Genomic DNA, 25,507 nt, shown 5'->3' on the forward strand with positions numbered 1-25,507 from the left:
CCTCAGTGAGAGCCTCAGGCGTGGGACTGTCCAGGGGTGCTCCAGAGCCGACTTGTCCTATTCGTTGTCTGTAGGGCTCCATCTTCTTCCCCCTGCCGGACGGGACAGGCTTACGCTACCAGCTGGAAGGAACTGCTGAAGCCCCCAGGTGTTCAGGGGCCATTTCCCGGCAGGTTCCGTGCAGGAATTCCCACACGGAGCTCATCCCTGTGTCCAACTGGCTGCAGAGACCACAGAGGTGAGTCCAGCCCAGGGAGTCTGGCCTCATGAGCAATCCCTGCAGCAGCACAAGGAAGGAAGCTTCCAGTGCCTGGAAGCTCCCTCCTGAAAGCTTTTCCCTCTCCTTGGCCGTGTCTGGCCATACCCACGTTCTGCCTGTGCAGAGCCATCCTGGAGGGCTTTCCTCCAAGGGGGGTGAGAGCTGGCGCCCTGTGCCCGAGGCACTGAGGATGAGAGGGACTGTATTGTACCCCCGCACGATGGGTATCCTATGGGAGTCCTTCCTGTTGACCTTCACTGCGTCCTTCTCACCCGCAGGTTCCTGGTGGTTATTGACATGCTCAAACCAGAGAACCTGGAAAGCAGTTCCGTGCTGCAGGGGTGTTCATACATCGACGTGCCGAGCTCTGCGAAGAAGGACTACCAGCTCACCTTCTTCTCCTACAAAGAAGGAGTCTACAGGGCAAAGGTGAGTGAGGACACTGGTCTGCAGGGCCCTTCAAGGAGCTGTTGGCTCACTGAGAAGCTACACGCCCGTTTTCATACCTCCACGTGCACGGGTCCTATGAAATACCACAGGTGCTTTCTCTGGTCTTGCACTCCTCCTCGCTGGGTGCTCATAGCCATTCCTGGAAGCAGGGCGCTGAGCTCGGTGGGCTCTTCCGGGTCTGTTTTCCTGTGTGGAATGAGCAGCACTTCCCTTTCTGTCTGATTCAGGTGACCTTCCTCAACGAGACAACCGGAGAGTACTTGTTCCACATGGTGACTTTCAAGGTGATGGCTTCGGGACCCATCGGCACTGTTGAAATGAGCACCGCCGTTCGGCAGAGAGCGTTCTCCACCGTCAAGGTGGACAACCCTCTGCCTGTCCCGGTGACGTTTGCCATCAACTGCAAAGTGCCGGACGTCAGCGTTCCACATCACTTTACTGTTCCTGCACAGTCAAAGGTAGGAGCAAAGCTCCTCCAGCTCACTCTGCTCTCCCTACTCGTGGCCGGAGGGGGGGCTCTTGGAGGGTGATGCCTGAAAGGAGCCAGTGGCTGCAGGACAAGCCTGATCCCGCGGCCAGGTTGTCTGCAGCCTGCATTGACAGGAGGTGGTGTGTGCCCTGGGGGAGCACAGGGGCTTTTTAGGGTGGGCAGCTTCTGGCATCATGCTGGAGGGCTCTGAGCTGTTGGGATCTGTCCCTGAGTGAACCGTCCCCCAGAAGGAGCAAGGCTGTGCCCGAGAGAGAGGGAGTCAGAGCGGGGAAGGCAGCCCAGCCTTCAAGCGCTGCCTGAGCAGAGCAGGGACCAGCTGCCCCCTTCTCAGGCACACGTGTTCCCTGCCTGTGCCTGATGCCGTGGCTTTTTCCTTCCTTCCTCCCAGGCGGATCTTGTCTTGGAGTATCAGCCCCTGAAAACGGGTGAGAGCACGGGGCACCTGGTGCTCCAGAGCAGCGACTTGGGCTCTCTGTCTTACAACCTGCAGCTGAAAGCCACCTCGAGCAGGCCAGAGAAGCCCGTGTATTTCCGCACCACGCTGGGCTCCCGTCAGACCATCACCACCAAAATACGGAATTTCGCCCAGCAGGAGACCGAGTACCTCCTACAGGTGAGCCCGGGCTGCCGGGGCTCTGGCTGGGAGGCAGCTCCTCTGGCCAGCACCAGCCCTCTCCACCAGGGGGTCCGAGTGCCTCTGGCGTGGCCTGGCAGAGCCAGGGTGGCCATGTGAGCCCAGGGCCCATTCACCGCAGGCACTCACCAGGGCTATGGTCTGGGTGGGACGGGCCAGGGCCAGGGGACCATCGTGTTCTTCCCGAGGCGCTGGCTCTGCTGTTGTGACCAACCCCCCATAATCTCTTGTCTCCCCTGCGCAGACCGACTGTGCCGACTTCCGGACGGCAAAATCCATCAGTGCGGCACCCGCCAGCGCTGGGGGCTCGGAGCTGAACGTGGAAGTGACCTTTGAGCCCTGCCACCTGGGCAAAGCCAAGGCCACGCTGCAGCTCAGCTCTGCACTGGGCGGGCAGTACTGCATCCCACTCATCGGCCTTGCGCTGCCCCCTGAACCCCAGGGCCCCTTCCTCATCCCAGCCGGCGGCACCACCTCCATCTCCTTCAGGAACGTCTTCCCGAGGGCCACGGCGTTCCAGTATGCCGTAAAGCACCCGGCCTTCAGCGTCAGGGCCCCCGAGATGCTGCGCGCCAAGAGCAGCACCACCATCACCGTCTCCTTCACGGGCGGCCTGGCTCCTGTCACCAGCAGGCTGGTGGTCTCTTGCCCTGGCGGCTCCTGGATCTACCACCTCCGGGGCCTGCCCTCCACCCGCAAGTGACCAGCTGCCCCTGGCCCTTCCCGCCACGTTCGTGCTCTCTGGAGCCAATAAATTTCATTTAGCATCCTCCCACACGACGTCCTTGTCTCTAAACGGGAGAGGCATGAATTCGCTGGATGCACAGCCGCTGGACAAGGAATTGGCTGGATGACTGCACACAGAGAGTCGCGGTCAATGGCTCAATGTGTAAACGGAGACCAGTGACGAATGGTGTCCGTCAGGGGTCGGTGTTGGGGCAGACCCTGTTCAACATCTTTGTCGCTGACCCAGACAGTGGGATCGAGCGCCCTCAGCAAGCTTGCAGACAACACCAAGCTGTGTGGTGCAGCCGGCGCGCTGGAGGGAAGGGATGGCATCCAGAGGGACCTGCACATGCTGGAGAGGTGGCCAGCCTCATGAAGTTCAGCAAAGCCGAGTGCAGGCTCCTGCCCCTGGGTCAGGGCAATCCCAGGCACAGCTGCAGGCTGCGCAGAGAAGTGATTCAGAGCAGCGTGAGGAGAAGGACCTGGGGGTTGGAACATGAGGCGCTTCAGCGTGCGCTTGAGCCCGGAAACCCCCTGTGTCCTGGGCTGTATCACCAAGAGCATGACCAGCAGGTCAAGGGAGGTGATCCTGCTCCTCTGCTCTCATGAGACCCCCACTGGGAGCACAGTGTACAGTTCTGGTGTCCTCAACAGAAGGACCTAGAGCTGTTGGAGCAAATCCAGAGGAGGGCCACGAGGATGCTAAGGGGGATGGAGCAGCTCCTGTACAAAGACAGGCTGAGAAAGCTGGGGCTGTTCAGCGTGGAGAAGGGAAGGCGGGGTGGAGACCTCATAGCAGCCTTCCAGTATCTGAAGGGGGCCTACCAGCATGCTGGGGAGGGACTCTTGATCAGGGACTGTATCAAGAGGACAAGGGGTGATGGGCTTAAAGTGAAACAGAGGAAGTTCAGGTTAGCTAGAAGGAAGAAATTCTTCACTGTGCGGGTGGTGGGGCACTGGCACAGGTTGCCCAAAGCAGTGGTGAATGCTCCATCCCTGGCAGTGTTCAAGGCCAGGTTGGACGGGGCTTGGGCACCATGTTCTTGTGTGAGGTGTCCCTCCCTGTGACAGGGTGTTGGAACTAGAGGATCTTAAGGTCCTTTCCAATCCAAAGCGTTCTACGATTCTGTTATTCTCTAAGATTCTTTGGGAAAGCGCGGTTAAGACTTCAGTCGGTTCCACTTAAAGGTAAAAATTTGAGAATGAAGACCTTAGGCCCACTATAGGAGAGGATCTGGTTCAAGACCGTCTTAAGAACCTGAACGTGCACAAGTCCATGGAACCTGATGGAATCCATCCGCGGGTCCTGAAGGAGCTGGCGAATGACGTTGCTAAGCTACTGGCCATCATATTTGAAAAATAATGGCAGCCAGGTGAAGTTCCCGACGACTGGAAAACGGGAAATATATTCCCCATTTTCAAGAAGGGGAAAATGGAAGACGCGGGGAAATACAGAGCAGTGAGTCTCACCTCTGTGCCTGGTAAAATCTTGGAGCACATTCTCCTGGACAGCATGCTAAGGCACATGAAAAACAACAAGGTGCTTGGTGACAGCCAGCATGGCTTCACTAAGGGGAAATCCTGCCTGACCAATGTGGTGGCCTTCTATGATGGGGCTACAGAACTGATGGACAAGGGTAAAGCAGTTGATGTCATCTACCTGGACTTGTGCAAAGCGTTTGACACTGTCCCACACGACATCCTTCTCTCTGAATTGGAGAGATATCAATTTGATGGATGGACCACTCGGTGGATAAAGAACTGGCTGGACGGCCGCAGGCAAAGAGTTGTGCTCAATGGCTCGATGTCCGGCTGGAGACCGGTAACGAGTGGTGTCCCTCAGGGAGCGGTGTTGGGACCGGTCTTACTCAACATCTTTGTCGCTGACATGGACAGTGGGCTTGAGTGCGCCCTCAGCAAGTTTGCCAGTGACACCAAGCTGTGTGGTCCGGTTGATATGCTGGAGGGAAGGGATGCCATCCAGAGGGACCTTGACACGCTTGTAAGGTGGGCTGATGCCAACCTTATGAAGTTCAACCAGGACAAGTGCAAGGTCCTACACCTGGGTTGGAGCAATCCCAGGCACAGCTACAGGTTGGGCAAAGAAGAGATTCAGAGCGGCCCTGCAGAGAAGGACCTGGGGGTGCTGGTCGATGAGGAAATGAACATGAGCCGGCAGTGTGCGCTCGCAGCCCAGAAAGCCAACCGTATCCTGGGCTGCATCAAAAGGAGCGAGACCAGCAGGTCGAAAGAGGTGACCCTGCCCCTCTACTCTGCTCTTGTGAGACCTCACCTGGAGTATTGTGTGCAGTTCTGGTGTCCTCGACATAAAAAGGACATGGAACTGCTGGAACAAGTCCAGAGGAGGGCCACGAGGATGATCAGGGGACTGGAGCGCCTCCCGTATGAAGATAGGCTGAGCAAGTTGGGGCTGTTCAGCGTGGAGAAGAGAAGGCTGCGTGGGGACCTAATAGCAGCCTTCCAGTACCTGAAGGGGGCCTATAGGGATGCTGGGGAGGGACTCTTCATCAGGGACTGTAGTGACAGCACAAGGGGTAAGGGGTTAAAACTTAAACAGGGGAAGTTTAGATTGGATCTAAGGAGGAAATTCTTTCCTGTTAGGGTGGTGAGACACTGGAATGGGTTGCCCAGGGAGGTTGTGAGTGCTCCATCCCTGGCGGTGTGCGAGGCCAGGTTGGATGAAGCCTTGCGTGGGATGGTTTAGCGTGAGGTGTCCCTGGCCATGGCAGGGGGGTTGGAACTAGATGATCTTGAGGCCCTTTCCAACCCTAACTATTCTATGATTCTATGACCCTGGAAGGGAGCTTGGGCTGTCTCAGCGTTGGCTGGCAGTTGAAGGTTATGAAGGAAATAGCAGGAAGCTCTACTAGTGGGCTCCTATTAATGATGTCAGCTGTGGTAGAGCTTTTGTAAGAGGTTTCCTTTAGTTAGAGAGCTTCTGCCTTGGTGCCTTCAGCACACAGGGGTGTCACGCCTGAGGTGTCTTTGCCTGAGCTCTCCAGTTTCCAGCTGGATTCGTGGCTGGACATGGTGCGGGACATGTTTTGGAGTGTTTCCAGAGGCTGGCTGCCTGGAGAGCCAGTTAGCACTCGGGGCTCATATCCTCCCTGCCTGTGTTGTAAAGGCCCAGATGATGAGTGTTGGTTTCAAAGTGAGGGCTCCACGTTCCCCGCCAGGCAGGTGTGAGGATTTGCTTTGCCTGTGGCCCCGAGTCTCATGGGAAGCTTTTGTTTCTGGCAAACGCTGTGCTGCAAACGTGTGAAGCTCCTGGCAGCTGAGATGCCCCGGGCAGTTGGGTGGCCTTGTGTGGTGCGTGTGCCCGTGTGCGCAGGCTTAATGGGTACAAAGTCATCGACGGGTGCTCACCAGGGACAGCAACAGGGGTCACCCCAAAGGCAGGCTGGCCATGGCCCTGGTGTGGCGGGGCTCCTCGTGGGCCAGCAAAGTAGGAATTAAATGGTTGCTTTGTAGTCAGTGCGGAAGCTTTTTTCTTTCCTGCTGAAGCAGAGAAATTCTTGGCTCATCTGCGGTGTCTCCAGCAATTTATGTGTCGCTCACGGAGCGTGACCAAATGCTGCTGTAAAGTGAACTTTAGCCCTGGTGCAGGGCTTCACTGCGGGGGAGACATTGAAGGCGTAGGGGGGCTGCAGGGATCCGCAAGGCTGTAGCTTTAGCAAGGCCCTGCGGTGGCCGTGGAAGCCACGTGTGGCCCTCGCCTATTGTGACGTACAGGGGAGCTGCTGCTGTTAAATGCGAGCAGCAGCCGTGGCCCAGTGAGAGCAGGAGTTGCTGAGCCGCTGAGGCAGGAGCAGGCTTGAGCTACTGTCAGGCTCTGAGCTCTGCTTCCTCGAGGCGCTGGTGAAACCCTGCCCTAGCTGGCAAAGCCAGAGCGTTGAGGAGAGGGGCTGGGCAGCCCAGGTGCCAGCCCTGTCCTTTGCTGCCCAGGTTCCCCTGGCTGTTGGCAGCCCAGCAGCAGTTAGCTGCTGTGCTGGTGGGCAAGAGCCACACCGAGGCGTCCCTGGGCGGCTCCTGTCCCTGCAGCTGCCCACAGCTGCCGAGCAGCGCGAGGGCATTCAGGAGCCAAGGCTGGGCCCCGCACGGAGGAATCCTCCAGGAGAAGCGTGAATCACCCGTGCTCAGGTAGCGTCTGGCCCTGGGCAGGGAGGAGGCAGCTCCGCTGGCAGCAGGGATGGGGCAGTTGTGTGATAGCCGGCAGGATTTAAACATCCCTGGGCTAAGAGCAGGGCTGGGCAGGTAGAAGGGCTTGAACGGGCTCTGAAATTGCCGTGCAACTTGCAGTGAGGGTAGAGACTTGGAGCTAGGCTGTAGGTCCTGCAGCAAAGGGAGCCTTGGCTGTCTGAGGTGGGGAGCAGGGAGCCGTGGGGTGGTGGGCTGGAGGGGTGCTGTGTCCTGGTGGCTGGTTTGTCCTGCCCCTGCAGGGAGATGTGCCCGATTGCTCCGTTGTGCTCCTTTCCTGCTCCTCTGGGAGGCTGGTCCCTGCAGGCTCTGGGGCTGTGGAAGAGCCTTGCTCCAGGGCGCGGGGGGAAGCTGCTGGGCTGGCTGGGCTGTGGAGGTTGGAAGCCCTCTGGAAATAAGCGTTGTGGGGGCGACGACAGGGTTCGTTTCAAGTGAAGTGAAATCACAGCTGGGAGAATTGGAACGAATAAGGCAGTTATTCTTAAGACCCGGTAAGAAACCACTGAAACCCAGCTTAATGCTGGATCATCCCCATTAGGTTTCTCCCTTGAAAAGGAGTTATTTCCAGCTCTAAATCCCAGCTCTTGCTGCAGCAGGTCCTCCTGTCCGTAGGGCAGTGCAGAGCTCTGGAGTTTCTTGCAAGGACAAAAGGAAACGGTAGCCTTGTTTCCTGAAGCCGTGGAGGGCCCGGCACCACAAACACGTGCCGTGCTGTCGCTGCCTTGGCAGTAAAGGAATGAAGTGATTGCCTTGCTTGCAGGGTGTGGGGAGCAGTCGAGGGGCAGGGAATGGCCATCTTTGCCTAGATGCTGTCTTGCTGTGTACAGCAAGTGCACACAGCAGAGGTGATGTGGAGCACAGGGAAGCAGGAGGGAATATCATCCTGGATTTTACGTAGCTCTGAGCTAATTGCTCATGTGCCTTCGATGGTTTCCTGCTTTTTTCCTGCTGTGGCAGCCTGGAGTGCCTGGAGGGAGCCTGGAGTTTGGGTGTTAACAAGTGAAAATTAGGGCGTCCTTCTGCATGGAGAAATGCTCTTGGGCAGTGGGGTGATTTCCTGCCTGGAAGGAGCCGTTTTTGCCAGATAATCTTTGTAACGTGAGCCAGGCAAAGTAGCCTTGAGAAACTATAGTTCTTAATCAGAGTCTTGAACTCTGTGCTGACTTAGTTAGAAACATCATCAGGCTCCTTGCAGAGAGGGTGAGAAGTGCCAGTAGCGCCTGGTGCGTCTGTGTGGCTCGTGGGACTGCCCCCAGAGCAAAAGGCTGTTTTGGCTCAGGGTCTGTTTGTTGTGGGGTTTTACGTCTATGAATGGAGCCTAAATATGGTCTAATCATGAATGAGGGTGGGGAGGCCCTGTGTTCTCCGCTTAGGAAGGATGCCAGAGGCTGGAGACACAGCTGTGTCCTTTGGGTGTGCCAGGAATGGCGAGGCCCTGGCACAGGTTGCCCAGAGAAGCTGTGGCTGCCCCATCCCTGGCAGCGTTCAAGGCCAGGTTGGACGGGGCTTGGAGCAACCTGCCCTAGTGGAAGGTGTCCCTGCCCGTGGCAGGGGGTTGGAACTGGGTGAGCTTTAAGAGCCCTTGCCTGAGGTTGCGGGGTTCCAGGGTTCCATGGGTCCAGGGTTTTAAGGTTCTGGGGTTGTGGATTGTCCAACTGTTGCTTCTTCCAGGCGACCTCTGCGACATGGCCAGTGGCAAGACCCCCCGGCCCATGAGGTCCTCCAGAAGGGCGGATGGATTCCAGAGCAGAGTGGTAGCATCTCGTAATCCGAAGCTGGTCAGAGAGGCAGAAGAGTCTCTCACCACCAGGCAGAGGCTGGCCAGCCCTCGGGAGATGAGGCGTCCCTGGGCTACCCAGCTTCGGGACATGGGTGAAGTCTCCCATCAAAAGGTAGCCTTTCCCTGCTCTTCTCCTTGCCGTTTGATGTGACATTTGAAGAGGGCACGTGCTTGTGGCAGCCTTGCCTCCAGCTTACCCAAGCAGCTTGGTGATGAGGTCCTGTTGTCATTTCCAACTGGTGGTGGTGGAGTTCTTTCTGCTGGGGGAAAGGCAAAAAACACATTTCTCCAATGAGCCATTGAAGTCCTGGTCTGCACAAAGGCAGTGGAACCTCTGCTGCAGTGGGTGGGTTTTGCTGGGCAGAGAAGAGTGGATGCGCTTTGCCTGGATCAGTGTTCTCTTAGATGGATGTTCAAAGCTGCTTTTCTTGCAGGACTGCTCAGTCTAACACACAGTCCAGGTGGGTGGATGACTGAGGTAGGCTGTTGAGCAGAAAGCTGCCAGCAAGAGACCTGATGTAGCACATCGGTTACGGGTTGCCCCAGGCAGCACAGGAGGTGGGAACACGTAAGACGGGCGCCCAAATAACTGGCAGTGCTACAGCTACTGGGCTCGGCCTGAGCGTGGCTTTTGTGGAGAAGCGGGAGAGCTGCCTGTGTCTCTCGAGTGACAGCAGTGCAGCTGGGAGAGGGGAGAGCAAGCAGGGAGGAATTATCTCCAAGTACTGCCTCTGCTGGGTCAGCGTTTGGTCTTTGCGTGCATTTTTCAGAGCTGCTTCTGCAGCGGTGTTCAAGAAACGAGCAGTAAGAGAATACAGTGAAGCATCAACTTAAAGCTCGTGGGGAAAGGGGATACGAATTGCAGTCTAGCTCAAGTTGCCCCGTGATGCTGAGACTTCAGCTGAAACTTCATCCCCATCCAGCATTCACCTCATTTGTCTGTTTCCCTCCTGCCCTGTTACTTTCTTGTTGGCCTTTCCTCCCTGGTACTGGTGTCTTCCGACTGGTTTCTCGGGTCTGCATCAAAAAACCAAAAAGATATTTGGGATGCGTGGGACTCAGTCTCGCTGTCTCAGAGGGAAGTTCACCTGCAAATTGTTTCCTGTGGAGGCTCCTGGAAACTCCTGGGTTTTGCTTGCTCCCTGAGTGCTCGTGACTGTTCCAGCAAGCGTCTGGAGCTGAGTGAGCCCCTTAGCAGAGGGCTCTGCTGGAGGTGGGCGCTGCTTTGCCTTTTGGAGAAGGCAGCCTGGAGAAACAGCCTGCAAAAGAGCTTCTTAGCTTGAGGCTGCTCAACATGGTCCAGAAACGTTTTGTGAGCTGAGAGCGGAGGTGGGTGGGCTCCCATCTCCTAGTGTGAGCTGGGCAGATGTACTCACCAAGAGACTGTATTTACTGGAGATCAGTGTGGGATCTTCATTCGTTAATCTTTCTCCCAGCAGCTGAAGCTCTCTCTGCTCTGTCTTGCATCTGCAGTTCTCAGCAGTTGGCCTGGACCAGAGGTTGTTCCAGCCGTTCCCATCGGAGGTGGTGTTTGAGAACTACGTTCCCCGCCAGTTCTACATAGCGGCGCTAGCTCTGAGGAACATCGACAGGGTAAGTGCTGGGCTGTGGAGGCTGAGCACTGGGCTGGAGGAGGAGAGCAGTGGAATTCACGTGGTGTGCAGCAGAGCAAGTTACCTGCTGCAGCGCAGCGCATCCAGAATAAAATGTCTCAGCAGCGTGATTCTGCAAGATGGGGGAAATGTTGCCATGCTGGGGATTCTGCCGCTGGTTTTGGCCGCGCACTGGTGGTAACTAAGCCAAAGGAGCTTTCTGAGCCAGCATGCTTCCCCTTGAAAGCCCTGGACTGATGGGAATGTCGAGGGCTGGGCAGTGCTTGCCTGCTGTCATGCTTTACCGCGAGTGTGCACCATGTCCCGGTGGCTCCTTGGTTAATCCTGGTTTCTGGCAGGGCATGTTTCCCTCTCTCAGCCTGTTGAGCCCCCTGTGTGCAACTCCGTGTCAAAGCACAGGGCTTGAGTTTTCTCCACTTTGTGCTGGAGTAAGTTGTAACTCCTGGCATTAGCACTCCAGGCTGGGTGTTTTGGAAGAGCAGGGGAAACAGGCTGGCTTAGCAGCAGCAGTTAAAGGGGAGGACTTGAGGTGCCACTTGAGGCTCCTGCTAAGCTTAGTTCGGTTCTGCTCAGGTGTTTCTAAGCCAGCGTGGCTGTGCTTTCTCTTTGGAGAATCCCAGCACAGGCAGGGTAATGTGCTCCTGAAGGTCTCCAACTTGAACGGGAAAGATTGTGATCCTGTTGAGATTTCCTAAGAAAAATGAGCAGGGAGAAGTTGAGAAGTGGCAGCAACTTTGTTCTGCTCTGCTGTAGAGGGGGAAATGGAGACCTTTTGAATTTCAGCTGGGGAAACGTTTGCTCCAGTGAGGCATGTGCCAAGAGCAAGCTGGTGGGAAAAGACAGGAGGGAGGAAAGGGGCTGAGTTCAACGTCCTGTCGCGGAGCGCTTTCTTCCGCACAGGGATTCTCTTGGTACGTAAGAGGAAGTGTGCTGGAAGCAGAGAAAGGTGAGAAACAGGCGTAATTCAGGATCCGGTTGTGTAAGAAAGAGCAAGACGTGTGTGTGAGAGGAGGGCACAGCGGGGAGCGGGGGGGAGGTGGAAGTGTGCAGGTGAATTAACGCCCTCCTCAAATCTCCCTGTTGGGAGAAACAAAGGAGGGGACAAAAGGAGTGACACCGTCAGGGCTTAATGTAGGGGGAGGAACAGCAAGAGAAGTCAGAGTATCTCCTGAGATAACAGGTTTTACAGGGACGTGGTAGAGCATGGAAGAGCCTTTGGCAAGGAAGGATGAAGGTATGGTCCCTCAGTTACTCCCAGAGAGTACTGTGTCATTCCTGGTGTAGCTTGGGCATACTGGGAAGTTGCAATGTGGGTACCTATGCCCAAGGGACACCACTGGTGTGGTTCACAGTGACTTTGGGCAATCTTTGCTGCAGGTGTGCCCTTTGCTTATTAAAATGGGCCTCAGCTTCTCTTTTCCTACTGCTCTGCTTCATTCCCACTGTGCCTTTTGGCTTCAGCTGCTCCCTCATCCGTGCAGCACCTCAGAATGTTTGCCTTTGCCAAGTACCAGCAAAGAGGCAAACAGTGAATTTGCTCTATTCGTGCTTCCCAAGTGGAAAACAACACCTGCATTGATGTTGGTGCCATTCCCAATAAAACGTAATAGACTGGTAACAGCTGCAGCTTGGGATTTCTATGCCCTGTGAAGGGGAGGCAGTGTGTGAACTGTTGATTTTACCCAAAATGAATCAGTTGTGAAGCTGGTACAACCTCAGGCGTCGGAGAGCCCTGGTGTAAAAGGCAGATCAGCTCTAAGGAAAACCCTTGGCATATTTAAATGCACAAAGATAGAGATGCTAATCCCAAGAGAGTTCATTATGTTCTAATTTTGCTGGGTTTTGGTCATGTCCTGGAGAAAAGGAACATTGTGCTCTGTCTCACGAGTTTCCCACATTCCTCGGAATCCTACTGACGTATCCTGCGTGGTAGCTGAGGTTGTCTACCCCCTAAAACTGCAGCTAGCAGCAATGTGTAACAGAGGCAAAGTGTAATCGAGCCCAATAGGTGCTCTGTATTCACTCCGATACGGAAGTGCTGCACTCTATGCTTACTGCTCTTGCCTACTTGCTGTCGAATTGCTTTCCTGTCTTCAGGCTGCTCCTCAGCACCCTCAGAGGCATCCTGGGTGGCTCTTGCTGAAGATCTTTGCCACCTGGGCTCACGTGCCAAGGGACTTGGCGACCAGAACGTGTGGCTGCAGTGGGAAATGGGCTCCTGGAGCTTGCTGCCCCAGGGCATTGGTGGGAGCAAAGGGTGTTTAGAGCGTCCAGGGCTGCCTTGGCCATGGGTCACCAGGCTTGGGTCAGGGGTGCAGAATGAGCCTCCATTTTTTCCAAGGCTCGTCGTGTTCATCAGTGGAGCTGCCTGCCATTCAAAGTCTCCTTGTTATGCTTTCTGAGATGAGATTGGGTGCTGGGGCGTTGCTGCCTGTGTGCTAGAGAATGTCTGTTTGCTGTCTCCGTGCCTGTGGTATCCATCGTAGAGGCACGTTGGGTGTTCTCATCTCTGCACCAGCCTTTCCTTGTATTACGGATCTCCCTTGCTGCTTTGCAGCCCCCTTTAAATTCTCTTAGCCATCTGCTTCTTCCTGGGGTTGTTCTTTTGTCTTCCTGCGCTCGTCCTTTTGCTCTTGAGGTAAGCTTTTATTCTCAGGAAGCCCAGAGTGTCTGTGGTCTGCTTCTCTCGCTGGTCCACCGCCATGACTAGCACCGCAGCTTGACCACCCCGCTCCACCCTGGTGTGTCAGAAGTGACTTCCTTCCCTCCCCGTATAACGCACGCTGGTTTGCCTTCAGATAATACATTCCCCCTCCAGAGGTATGACTGCATGGATGTGTGCAGGCAGAAGCAAGCATGTTCTTTGGGCTTGTTGAATACACAGGTGACTTGAGGTACTGCATCTCCTTCCTGCTGCCTTCAGAGCAGGGCGTGTTGTTCCTACTGTCTCTGTGCTGCAGCTGTGTAGCTCAGCAGAAGGGATTCAAGTCCACCCTCGTGTGTTACGTGCGTGTAGCTTCAGAGCTAAAAGTGTTTTGGAAAGGTGGTAAGGAAGGATGTCACATGGCCTGTCCTGGTCCCTTCTCATGTTTCCACAAGCGACAAAATCCTACTTGTGTCTTCCCTGCAGGTTCCTCGTCTGCTGAACGTCATCCTGGGGAACTCTCCTTACTTCGAGTTGATCAGCCCGAGTAATGAGGACTATAAGGTAGCACCGGGCATGTCTTCAACCTACCGCATCCTTTTCAGACCTGATGAGGACAAGGTGAGAGTGGAGGTCCCGAGAGATGGCGCCTTGAGGGGAAGGTGAACCTGCAGGGCTGGGTTCCAAAGCAGGCATGTGGTGTGGGTTTTGAAGAAGTGGCCTGCGTTCAGTGGAGTTGCACTGGATCTAGACCTGGGGGAGACTCTTTCCTGGGGGTGAAGGTTGTGCTCCCATAGGCTGGAGGCTCTTGCCTGTTTCAGGCTGTTTTCCCCTTCAGTGGTGGAATATTTAACGTAACGTCTGTTGGCTTCAGGGCTGAGAGTCTGCTGCCTGTGCATGGCCTTTTCCTCATCTTCTGTTTGCTGCTTAAATGTAGTTCAATACTCTGGCCTACCCTCGGGCAGCATGCCTGTAGAAACTAAAGAGGATCTGCCCCATGGTCCCTGGCTGCCCCTCCTTGTGAAATAATCTGTAATGAAAGGCCATGAAGGTAAAAAGTGCATGTACATTGCCGAATGCTACTGTGAGAGTCACAGAAACCAGCAGCTCTTCTTCTGCCATGGGCATGGTGCTAAAGGCACTGTGCTGAGATTGTTTCTCTCCCTGCAGGATTATTTCGACGAGCTTATCATCATCACAGAGAGGGAGAAGTTCTTTGTGCCTATCCGAGCCATAGGTGCCCGAGCCAGCCTGGACTTCCCTGAGCAGCTGAACTTCTCCGAGTGTCCAGTCAGGTTCAGCACCCAGAAAACTCTGCTGGTGCGCAACGTGGGGAAGCGGGAGGCTTGCTACAGCATCACCACTCTGAGGTAAAGGAGCTCATCCCTTGCGCAAAACGCTGTTGCGTGGTCATGGGCTTGTAAACTGTGAGAAAAAGGAGGCAGAGCATCTGAGGTGCTGGAGATGGGCAGGACACGTGGGGTTTGCCATTGCTTGCAGTGTTTTGAGAAAGCTCTGCAAGCAAGTTTTACACTGCAGTGGTGTCTCCAACGCAGCATCTTGCAGGTCTGATGCTGTTGGGTTGGAAGAGGCAAGGTAGGAAGGCAGCTTGACTGCTGAAGAAGGTGCTGTGTGGCAGAGGACAGTTCGAGGGGCTCAGGTCACGGATCCCAAACACAGCATCAAGAAACAGGCAAGCAATGAGCTGGTGAGAGGCACCACCACAGTAAATACCCAGTGAAGTCTAGCATCTATTTGCAAGGCACTTGCCAACTACTCTACTGGGTAATAGAGCGTGTGTTGAGAGCTCCTTGACAAGGGTTTTAAGAGTTCCCGAACTTCGGCAATGAACTATTTCAGTCCCAAGTTGCAATAAAGAAATGGGAAGCATTAGGAAAGTTTTAAGTGAACTACACAAAAAAGCAGAATTCTGAGTAACTGGATTGCACGTGTGCAGAGGTGAAGAGCTGAGAACTGAGAACTGGGTGCAGAGTGTGGGGGGCTGGGGTCGTGGTATACCGCGGGATCTTCTGAGGTCTGGTTCTCTTTCAGCAGGGAGAGTCACCCGCTCTATTTCTGATCCTGGATGTTCTGGTTTTCTTGTACCGACTGTGGTTTGCTTGCTCCTTGCTTGCACAAGTGAGCTGAAGCGAACTAGACTGCAAACTTAACGGAGGGCCCGGATCTCCCATACAGTCCTGATCTCTCTCTTTGTGTTGCAGCCCTTTCTCTGTGGATCCCTCCATTGGGACTCTTGGCGTTGGAGAAGCGATGGAAGTCACGGTGGAATTCCACCCACCAAAGACCGGTGTTTATACGAGTCCAATGATCGTTCACTATGACACAGGTAAGCGCGTGGTGCACCCTCCGTGTGTCCTTCGAAACAGAGCGCTGTCTGCGCTGTCTGTCATCATCTGGTGGCTTCATTGTCCTGTTGAATCCCTTCTGCAAGGTTCCTTCACGCTGAGTAGAGCAAAGCTCCCCTGCTGGCTGCCAGATATTCCTGTGCTGGAATATTTCAGCCTGTAACAAGGCAGGCAGATCTTCCTGCGCACGGTGCACCGGGGGCGATGGCGAATATTCTGGGTGCTTCATTGCAGAAGAACTCACAGCAGGGAGCCTGACTGAAAAGGAGATGGCTTTTAACGTGCAAGAGAGCTCTCTGAAGAGCCTGCAACCTGTCCCCTAGAGCTCTCCTGACGGGTCATTGCTTTTCATCCTGATCTGTTGTGTTACAGTTCCTGGGAAGGCCTTTGAGGTAGAGACCCTCTTCTTGTGATGTGCTGCATGGGTACAGTTGGTGCTGTGCTGAGAGCTGGGCCATGCTGAGGACTTGTGACCAGGAGGAGCAGTAACTGTGGCAGCGGTAGCCATTAGGGTGCTCTGAGCTTTGCTGTAGCCTGGGAATGATTCTGTAGAAACCGCCTTGTTAGCAGCAGTTCTTTAGTGGTGAGGTTTATGAGCAAGCTGCTGCTAGGGCTGGCTGGAGTCAGTAATGTGAGGGTGCAATGATGTCTGAAGGTAGGTCGTGAACACCACCTTGGAGAAACACTTTGAAATGGCTGTGCTGCTGTGCGTGTTGCTCTGGTGCTGGAAGTAAGTCTCCAGCCTTCCAGAGGACACTTACCCTAGTGAAGGGACTCACTTCTCCGGTGGTGAAGTGGTAACAGCAGCACGTTTGACAAGGAAGAATGTGCGGGCAGTGGTGAGGCACCTGGCTGTGACCGTAGCAGGAGCCAAAGAAGGAGTTGGCAGATGGATCCGAGGGCCCAGTAGCAGCCTGTTGAGTGCAGAGCTCAGCACAGAAGCTGCTCTGTAGTTTCCATTGTTGTTTCTGCCCTTCTCCATTGCATTTCAAATGCTCCCGCTTGGGTTCTGAGATCAGAGCTATGCCCAATATTTCAGGACCAGGAGATGAGGATGACACGACACTGGGGGCATCTCCTGCCTGCAGGAGACCCTGGGCAAGGCATGGCTGAGGTGGCGCTCCTCAGCATCACTGAGTGACTTGGATGTAGAATTCCCTGTGACCTGAGTGGGATGGCAGCCCAAAGGGCACCCGGGCACATCTGAAAAGATACATCTCCACGAACGACCCACAAAATAACGTGACTAAGGTGGTGCCAGGACATCCTCATGCTGTAGCATGTGCAGCTGTCAGGATATGCTAAGTGTCCTGATCCGGGGAACTGCTTATGCAGCTCAAAACTGCAGCTCTTTCTTCTGTTGCCTGCAGATTGCTCTGTTCCTTGTACTTCCGTCAGCAAGTGAGATGAGGCGAGACTTGCTTTTGCTTTGTTCCAGGTGAAGATGTTCACAAAAGCCTTTGTGGAACAGCTGTAAATGTCAACATCAGGCTTGACAAGAGCTCCTTGACAGTTGAGAAGACTTCTGTCACGCTGTCAAAGCTAAGATCCCTGGTCATCCACAATCAGAGTGCCATCACGGCCCACTTCCAGTGGAAGCGTTTTGTTGATCAGGAAGAGGAGGAGCGGCAGAAGCTGAGGTTTGTTTGAGAGATTCGTCTCAGAAAGATAGATGCCCCAGGGGAAAACTAACACACGGTCTCAGAGGGCTGTTGGGGCTTTTGAACGGATTAGGGCACGTAAACCCATGCACAGCGTGGAGCTTAACCCTTGCCATTGCAGTCCCATCCGTGCTACAGCTGAGGATGATGTTTTGGGGAAAGAAGGTTGAGTGCAATCACTGGATTGCCTGAGAGGGCAAACTCACGTTTGGGAGCGGCAAACTATTGAGTTCAGAGATCCGTGCACTACGGAGGGTCCATGAGGCTGAGGAAGGTGTCAGCACTCGGTACCTGGGACTGCACTGAGCAGTAGCCCTGAAGAGCTGCAGGTGGCACAGCTATTGTGATACTCTAGCAGTTTCTTCTTTGATAAGCTGGCAGGCTCCTTTTCCAGTCACAGGCAGGGTAGAGTGCTTGGTTGGCCCAGAAGGTGGAGGCCGTCCTGCCGTAGGCTGGGGAATTGCCTTTCAGTGTCCTGGTTTCTGGCCCAACGAGGTGTTTCTCCCCTTCCTCATAGGCTGGGCAGATGTGGAGGGCTCTGCGGGGAAGGGAGGGCAGCCAGGACTTGGAAGTGCTTTTGGGCTTCAGCAACCTGTGTCGTCGTGGTGGTGAGAGATGGGGCAGGTTCTTCCAAGGGTGTCTCTGGCGAAGCTTTGAAATTGCCATTTTAGGCAGCAGAGAAACACTCACAGCCTGGGGGGATGAACTGGAAATGACACTTTAAAGCTTATGTGACTTGGGCAATCCTTGTGCGACTTCTCAGGCTCAGATGGGTGCAGATATACAGGAGTTAGTCTGAACCCAGAGCTGATCAGGAAACTGCCTTGAACTGCAGCACTTTTCAAGGGCTTTGAGCACATCAAGTTCAGCGTAATTAGGTCAGAAATGCCTCAAAGGCCAGAACTAGTTTTCCACTGTTGTCTGTTTTTAATGACACAGTGTGTGAGTTCTGTGCAAACGCACTGAGTTAAAAGAAAATCTCGTGAGCTTGCCTTGATTCTTCCCTGGACCATTTCTTTAGCATCTCTCCCCACCTGCCTGTCTCGGACTGGACCCTGGGTGATCCTCTGTCCCCTCAGAAGCCACCAGCTTTCCCCAGAGTTCACTTCAACCTGATTTTTTACGTATGAGACTTGCTGTCGTGCCAGTCTCTGTCCTTGACTCTGAGCACGACGCTTGGTTCCTCCTTACTCGTAGTTTTGGGGATGGTCCAAGGCCACCGTCCTGCTGTCAGAGAAGCTTTTGAGATCTCAGAGGAGAGAGGGCCTTTTCCTGAGAGGAGGCAGTGCAGGAGCCTGTGTTGGGATGTGACCCCAAAAGACATGGCCCATTAGAAGGTGTCCCTCCTGCAGCGCTTTTAGGGATGTGATTCTGGCCTGCTGACGGAGCTTGAGTTGAGGGCTGCTCACGCCAGTGTGTGGAAGCCCTCCTCATGCACAGCATGTGCGCGAGGCTCAGTGTGTGTGCAGCAAGTAACGTCCTTGCCTGTTTCCCTTCTCTTTGCGTTTGGATTTAGCTGGGTGATGATCGTTCACACGGCATTGCCTCGATTTGCTGCACGTGGAGCTTTCCCCTGGTCCCCCAGTGCTGTCACCCGCTGGTTCTTCATGGCCAGGGGACTGGAGCGTGAAGGGGGGACAGCAGTGTGCCAGCAAGGAGCAACCGCTCTGCAGCAGGGCTCCCCTTTCATCTCCCGCTTGTGATCTTTAAACACTAGAATGATTTCTGCTGCAGTCGCCAATAAAGGGAGAGGTTAAGTGCATCACAGCTCTGCAGTGGAGGCCAAAACGAGGGAAAAGATGAGGTGGTTCAAGATTCCACGTAGGGTTTGCATTCAGAGATGCTGGTCCTGACTTCTTTACTAGGTGATGCTGGGCAGAGTCCCTTCGTCTCTTGGCACCTCTGTTTTCATGCTCAGAAACCCATTTGTGTCACTGAAGTGATGGGATGCCCAAATCCGTTGCTTTGCTTTGGAAGTGCACCGGGATCCTCTGGTGGAAGGCAGTGCAGATACTGTCTCCTCACCCCTGTGGGTGCAAAAGGGAAGGGGAAAAGTGTGATGCTGGTAACGAGCAGCTGAAAGCCAGTTGCTTCTCCCCTCCCAATGCAGGAGGCTTTTTCTTGAGGGCTGCCAGCTTTAAGAAACCTCTTGTTAGCTCGTCAGTGAGGAGTAAAACTCCTTGCTGTGCTGGGAAGAACGGCAATAATGGGATCCATGTGGGAGCCTGTGTCTCAGGGTCAGCCCTGTGCTGAGCTGCTGCTCTTCCTCGCCGAGTGCTTTGCTGCTCGTGCACTGACACGACAGGCTTTGCAAATCTGCTGCTTATTCAATTATCTGCTTGGTTCGTCTCTCCCATGGCACAGGCTGCAGAGGCTGGAAGAGGACAAGCTGGTTGATGTTCCTACAGAGCACGGGCTGGTCCCCCCTCTCAGAGAACACCCTTCCCTTCCCATCTGCAGCTCCCAGAACCAGGGGACAGAGGTGCAGGGAGGCTCCATGCCTTTCTGCAGTGATATTTTCACCATTGTGCCCATGGTAAGTGATGGCTGAGAACCTCCCTTCCTGCTGCTCCTCCTCCTTCTCATCTCTGAAGGAGGTCCCTTGGCAGATCCCACATCAGCTGCTTGATGTGCCAAGAGAGGAGACATCCGGTTTCTGGTGAGGCTAGGGGCACTTGTTGCAAAAAGCATTTCTGAACAGCAGCAAGAGCTGACCCCAGGCTGGGCTCTGCTGCAAGGGCTGTGAATTAAGGGCACTTCATGAGTGTCCTCACAGTGTTCAGAGGTATCAGTTATTCTCTGTAAGGACACATTCCCACGTAGCGCGCGGGGGTGAAGAAAGGACACTGGTGCACTGTTAGTTCACATACTGACCTGCAGAATGCAATGGTCCTGGGTGGAAAGGAGGCCAAATTGAGCCCAAGCACAGCAATCCCTTCCTAAAACCTGGATTTATACCACATCTGAGTCTCCCTTCCAGTGTCGTCTGTGAGCCTGGACACGAGGCTGGCAGGTTTAAACGGGCTTTTTGAGTTTTACTGCAGATAGGTAGAGAAAACTGCTCACTTTCCTGGTGATGCCAGCAAAAACCCCATGGCCTTCAATCAGCCAGAGCCTGCCTTCTGAGTATTTGCATGGTCTTGAGATGAAGAATGGCTGCTGTCTGAGCAGCGCAGCATCCCTTCTCATCTTGGAGTAAACCCTGGAATAATCCCAACCTCTTCTTTCTTTTACAGTGGGTGAAAGTAGTTTATTTTTTCTATTTTGTTTTCCGAGGAAGGGGCTGCTGTTCTCTTCTTGGTTGCTCCTGCAGCCCATGTAAGGCTGAGAGGTGCCTTTCCTTAAACCAGTTGCAGGAAGTGAGAGCCTATAGAAACCAGGGATGCCTCCTGAAATGTGTGGCAGGGTTTCCTGGGACTGAGCACCAGTGCCAGGATCCTCTGCGAGAGCAGCAGAGAGTTGCAGAAACTGGTAGCGTGGCCCAGACTTAAATCCGCTAGCAAGAGCTCAGTCTCTTCTGAGGGGAACAAAATGCCCCTTCCGGGTGCCAGTAAAGGCGAGGGACTTTGGAAGCTGCTGCTTCCAAGCTCTCCTGTAAATCCTGTTGACAAGCGTTGCTTGCTCCTTGCTCTTTGCTGAATCTCTAAATAAAGGCTTCCAGGGCTGCAGTGGAAACAAGAATGTGATGTTTGAAGATAAATGGTTTGCTGTCACTTCTGTTTCAGGAGGGAGATGTCTTGCCCAATTCTTCCCTTGAAATCAATGTGATCTTTAAGCCCGAAGAAGCCAGAGTCTACCAAGAGACAGTCTACTGTGACATCTCAGGTACAGCTCTTTCCTCCTGCTCCTGTTCCCACAGAGGAGGTAGAAGCACTCTTCCAGCCCACTCGGACCTCATGTAGTTCTGGAGGGCTCAACAGGGCAGTGCTGGCACACGCCGCTGTCCCCGTGGTTCCCGGTGGTCTCCTGTCGGAGGCCAGGGCTCAGGATGCCTGGCTCTGCCTTCCTGATCCCAGAAGTGACCAAGCAGTGAAGGAATAAGCTTTCCCGCCATGGCTTTGCCAGCATTTGCAACACAGCTTTAGTGAAGGAGCACCAGGCCCCTGTAGACCAGTTACCTCCAAGATGAGTCTTTGTGGCGTGGCTCTCTCCTCCTTCTCGTGCTGCTCACTTTGTGTGCAGAGTAGGCTGGGATGGCAGTGAGAGCTCATCCAAAATTTGAGCCAGGATTCAGGCACCTTAGGCTGCTTCAGTGGCTGAGAGCAGCCTTCAGACTGAAGATCTTGTGCTCTGTCATCTCTAGCAAATGTAAGGGAAAGGACCCACCTTGGAGTTTAGCTGTAAGCCTTGAGGTCTCGGTTGCCTTTGCACCAAGGGATGTGCACGTTAGCAGTACATTTATGGCTTATGTGATCTGCTCAGTGAGAAGGCTGGTTTCCCATGACTGGAGAGAGAGCCTTCATCGGGGACTGGAGAGATAAGACAAGGGCTGATGGGTTCGAGCTTAAACAGGGGAGATTTAGTTTAGATATACAGAAGAAATTCTTTCCTGTGAGAGTGGTGAGGCACTGGAAGAGGCTGCCCAAGGAAGTTGCTCCACCCGTGGCAATGTTCAAGTTCAGGCTGGACGGGACTTGAAGCAAGCTGCTCTAGTGGAAGGTGTCCCTGTCCATGGCAAGGGGTTGGAACTGGGTGATCTTAAGGTCCTTTCCAATGCAGACCATTCTGTGGTTCTCTGAGACACCAGCCCAGGGGGTTGGTTAGAAATGAGAAAGCAGCCCCAAGGCGCATGTCCTGAGGGACGAGATGGGTCCCGTATCTTGTCCTGGAGCATCTAGAGCTGGTTCCATCCAGCCCAGGGACCGGCAGCAGCACTGAGACAACCTGGAAAGTGCCGCGTAGCAGAGGGAATTGCACTCACAGAGATTTCCCTCCACAGGCTGTGAGACCAGACTGCCCCTGTGCATCAGCGGGGAAGGCGTCGGGCCCCAGGTCCAACTCAGCTGTGACCAGCTGAGCATCGGGGAGGTGACTGTTGGCTCAAGCCACAGCTACAGGGTGAGCAGGACGGGGCGCAGGGCATGGGGTGGATCCGGATGGCTCCCGGGCAGCAGCGAGCCTCGTGGAGCTGTGGGATGGGTCTGAATCAACTTGGTGGTGCTGAGCAGGCGCTTGGCACTGCAGGTCAAGTGGAGTGCTCTGTGTCAGGGGAATAAGCCCAGAGTGGCTCTGTTTGTGTGAAGTTATCCCTGCTTTGCATGGAAAAAAACCCCGAGGCAGAACTCGTCCTGTTGTATTTGGCAGCAGCGCTCAGCATCTTCTGCCTTTTACAGATGTTAATTGCTAAACTAGAAAAGAAGTGAGCCTTCTGTAAGCAAAGAGGATTCCTCATGTATTTCCATGTTGCCTTCTCGCTGCTGCTGCAGGTGTTCCTGCTCAACAGAGGAGTTACTGAGACGCCCTTCAGCGTGGTCTCTCCGGAGACAGTTCTGGGCTCCTGCTTCACCTTTGGCCCCCGGGAGGGCATGCTTTTGCCTTTTGATCATCAGGCCATCTGGATCTCCTTCAATGCCAGTGTCGTGGGGCAGTTCACAGAGGAATTCCAGTTCAATGTGAAGGGATCCCCTGAGCCTCTGACGCTGACTGTGAGGTGAGGAGGGTTCTAAGAGCTTGGCGGCCACATCTGTAGCTCTCCCTGGGTAGTCATCTCCCACCTACCTCATTGAGAAAGAAAAGGCTTGTCTGAGGTCTTGATCTTGGCTCTCATCCTGGCATCCCCACACTAGGAGCCCACACTAACCTTGACTCCAGTTTGACGCTGACTCCTTGCGACCGCAGCAGCAAGTGAAGTGGAATTGTCAGCAAGAGGGAGCCATGGAATAGGTTGGGTTGAACACACCATTTGCTGTGGTCCTTGATTTTGAGCTGAGAGGCAGAGCTGGCATTGGTTGGCATCAACCATGAAATAAATTAATGGGTGTTGTGCAGCTTCATGTGGTGATTCAGGTGGATGTTGGTGAGTCCTGGAGTTTGGAGCCTTCAAGTCTGCTGAATTTAAGGGCAGGTGAGGAGATGCGGTGTGTTCAGGTTCCGTTATGCCTGCAACTACTTGAAAGGAGGATGGAGCCAGGAGGTGGCTGGTCTCTTCTCCCAAGTAACAAGGGAAAGGACAAGAGGAAACGGCCTCAGTGTGCGCAGGGCAGATTTAGACTTGATGTTAGGAACAGTTTCTCCCCGAAAGGGTGGTCAGGCATTAGAAGAGACTGCCCCGGGCAGTGGTGGAGTCACCATCCCTGGAAGTGTTCCCAAACCGTGTAGACGAGGCCCTTAGTGACACGGATTAGTGGTGGGCTTGGCAGCGCTGGGGTGACAGTTGGACTTGATGATCTTAAAGGTCTTTTCCAGCGTAGATGATTTGACGATTCTGTGTTGGGTGGTTTAAGACGTGTTGCTCTTGGATGGGTCAGCTGGTGCCCTGGTGGTTGGCTGATGTTTTCCTCCAAGATTCAACTGTCCGCTCTGTTGAGCTGTTGCGGCTCTTGTCAAGGGATGTCTGGGGCTCCCCCGGCTTCGTGTCTCAAATTCCTGCCCCCATAACGATTGCGTGGATCAAGATCTTCTGAGCAAGGTGTTCCTGTACTCCATGGGAAGAGCGGTTCCAGCTAAGAAATGCCAAAGCAGGAAAGCTGTGGCTGGGAAGGGTAGTTACATTGAGTGTGCTTTACTGGGGACACCCCTGTGTCCAACACATTACAGATGGGGAAACTGAGGCACGCAGCCATCACTTGTTTGGTGTCCTTCCTCAGGCCATCAACAACCTGGGGGCATACCCTGCATGACACTGTGCCCCAAGCCCCACAAGCAGCTATGGGCTGCTGACTGCTTTGCTTTGGCTGCCTCCCATCCACCTGGATGCTGTGCTGAGCATGAGGGTGAGGGCTTGATGTGAAACCCCCTGAGGTTCTCAGGCTGGCTTTTACCCACCGGAACGGTAAGGAAAGCTGAAGGCTTTGCAGTTCTCTTTAACCGAGGCCATGTCTCCTCTGCCTTTGTCCTCACAGTGGCTGTGTCACTGGGCCGGCGTTTCATTTCAATGTATCGTCCCTCCGCTTCGGTGAAGTCTCCTTTGGTGAGTGTGCCCTGGGCTTGGGCTGCAGGGTGGGAGGTCTAGGCAGTATTTTGCCATCATGAGATCAAACAGAACCAGACAGAATGGCACAGAGCCAATTGAATGGTTCAAATAGAACGGAGGGAGTAGAAAGTCAGTGTTCTCTGGTGTCCCTCACAGTCAGTCCAGCCCCAATCTGCCAGTCCTCAGCAACAGAATGACTGTGAAAGTCTTTCTTGTCCGCGGCCAACTGGAGAAGGGAGTTGAAGGCAAGTTGTAGGTGCCCTGGGTGAATTTTGCTGTTGTGAGGCAAGGGCACCATTTACCCACCTGACCATTAGCGTGAGAAATCAATTAGTGCTGTGAGGCCAACTCGTTGTCAGCTCCCAGGTAACATGGCCAAGCAGTAGCTCCGCATTGGGCGCCCATGTCTTCAGACATGGGCTCCTCCTTCCCCACCAAAAGCCCAGCTCTGCTGATAGAGCTGGCGGCTGTGCACCCAGAGCTTCTCCACTGAGATGCAGATTCTGGTTCTCCACCTCAGTCTCGCAAAGGACTTCTCACTGAGATGGTCTCAAGTTTAAATGTGAACTCAACCCCCCAGATCAGCTGCGATTGTGTCAGTGGCTTCCATTATGGAAAGCAAGTACCAAAGCTGAAGCCATGTCAGCCTTTGTGGGGTAATGAAAGGCAGCATGGCCGTTTGTCCCCACTCCTTCGGGAGGGTGAGACACAGGTCCTGCTTGTTCTTGAGCAAGCATCAGGTTTGCCTCCAGTGAAGTGGGCCGTGAGCTGCCACAGGCTCAGTCTCGATTGTCCCAAACCAGGAGATGCACCGAGGTTCCTGTCTGGAGAAACTGCTTCAGAGTGCTCTGCATCATGCTGTGGCTGCCAATTTCATCTTTCCTTTCCTTTCCTGGATCATCTCTTTGATGACAACATACTGCTTTTATCTCTCGAAAACTGTGGGAGTGTTTGTGGAGTTCACAGGGACTTTTCTGGACTGACTTTTGAGAGTAAATGTTCTGGATGCACCGTCGTGGTTGAGAAGGAATTGGTGCTGGTCTGGGGGAGGTGAGAGCTCCTCACAGTTAGAGACACTTGTGTCAGAGTGGCATTTCTGTGTGACAAGCGTAAAAGGGACCGTAATTGACGACGACTTCCCCACAGAGCTTCTCAATCAGCTGTAACTGCCATTGAAAGGAGGCAAACTCCAAGCGCAGTTTTATCACCGCAGGATGTGCACCCCAGGAGTCACGGGATAATAAACTCCTGTTGTGTCCTTTTCCCAGGCTTTCCTCGCACCCTGTGCTGCCGCCTCACTGACACTTCCTCGGTGCCCTTCAACTTCAACCTTCGCATTCCTGGGGACGGCTCGGGAGCACCCAGCGTGACCAGTTTTGCTCAGGTGTCAGACAGCACTGGTCCGTCGTGGAGAAAGCGAGCCCCAGGTGCCAAGAAGCCAGCTGAATTTACTATCAGGCCCTGCACAGGGACCATCTGCGCCAAGGGACACTTGGATATCCAGGTACGCGAAGAGTCCAGCCCTGTGTGCTTC

The 25,507-nt window shown here is 54.2% G+C and overlaps 2 protein-coding genes across 2 annotated transcripts in view; both read left to right on the forward strand.

Moving 5' to 3' along the window:
- LOC136005892 (hydrocephalus-inducing protein homolog) overlaps window positions 1-1,932 on the forward strand; it is a gene marked incomplete at its 5' end in the record, with an annotated part of 47,454 nt that extends 45,522 nt beyond the window's left edge. The window contains 4 exons of the mRNA XM_065663783.1: window positions 75-238; window positions 538-688; window positions 937-1,167; window positions 1,756-1,932. Coding sequence (XP_065519855.1) covers window positions 75-238; window positions 538-688; window positions 937-1,167; window positions 1,756-1,932 — 723 coding nt within the window. The remainder of the gene's footprint in view (window positions 1-74; window positions 239-537; window positions 689-936; window positions 1,168-1,755) is intronic.
- A 37-nt stretch (window positions 1,933-1,969) lies between these two features.
- The window catches only part of LOC136005893 (hydrocephalus-inducing protein-like), a 54,467-nt gene continuing 30,929 nt past the window's right edge, over window positions 1,970-25,507 (forward strand). The window contains exons 1-14 of the mRNA XM_065663784.1: window positions 1,970-1,978; window positions 2,078-2,158; window positions 2,276-2,470; window positions 8,553-8,669; window positions 10,031-10,150; window positions 13,301-13,435; window positions 13,985-14,184; window positions 15,037-15,161; window positions 16,619-16,812; window positions 20,567-20,666; window positions 21,781-21,899; window positions 22,268-22,486; window positions 23,910-23,970; window positions 25,242-25,477. Of these exons, the coding sequence (XP_065519856.1) occupies window positions 1,970-1,978; window positions 2,078-2,158; window positions 2,276-2,470; window positions 8,553-8,669; window positions 10,031-10,150; window positions 13,301-13,435; window positions 13,985-14,184; window positions 15,037-15,161; window positions 16,619-16,812; window positions 20,567-20,666; window positions 21,781-21,899; window positions 22,268-22,486; window positions 23,910-23,970; window positions 25,242-25,477 (1,911 nt within the window). The remainder of the gene's footprint in view (window positions 1,979-2,077; window positions 2,159-2,275; window positions 2,471-8,552; window positions 8,670-10,030; window positions 10,151-13,300; window positions 13,436-13,984; window positions 14,185-15,036; window positions 15,162-16,618; window positions 16,813-20,566; window positions 20,667-21,780; window positions 21,900-22,267; window positions 22,487-23,909; window positions 23,971-25,241; window positions 25,478-25,507) is intronic.

Source organism: Lathamus discolor, chromosome Z (genome assembly GCF_037157495.1).
Source record: "Lathamus discolor isolate bLatDis1 chromosome Z, bLatDis1.hap1, whole genome shotgun sequence".
NCBI lineage: Eukaryota > Metazoa > Chordata > Aves > Psittaciformes > Psittacidae > Lathamus > Lathamus discolor.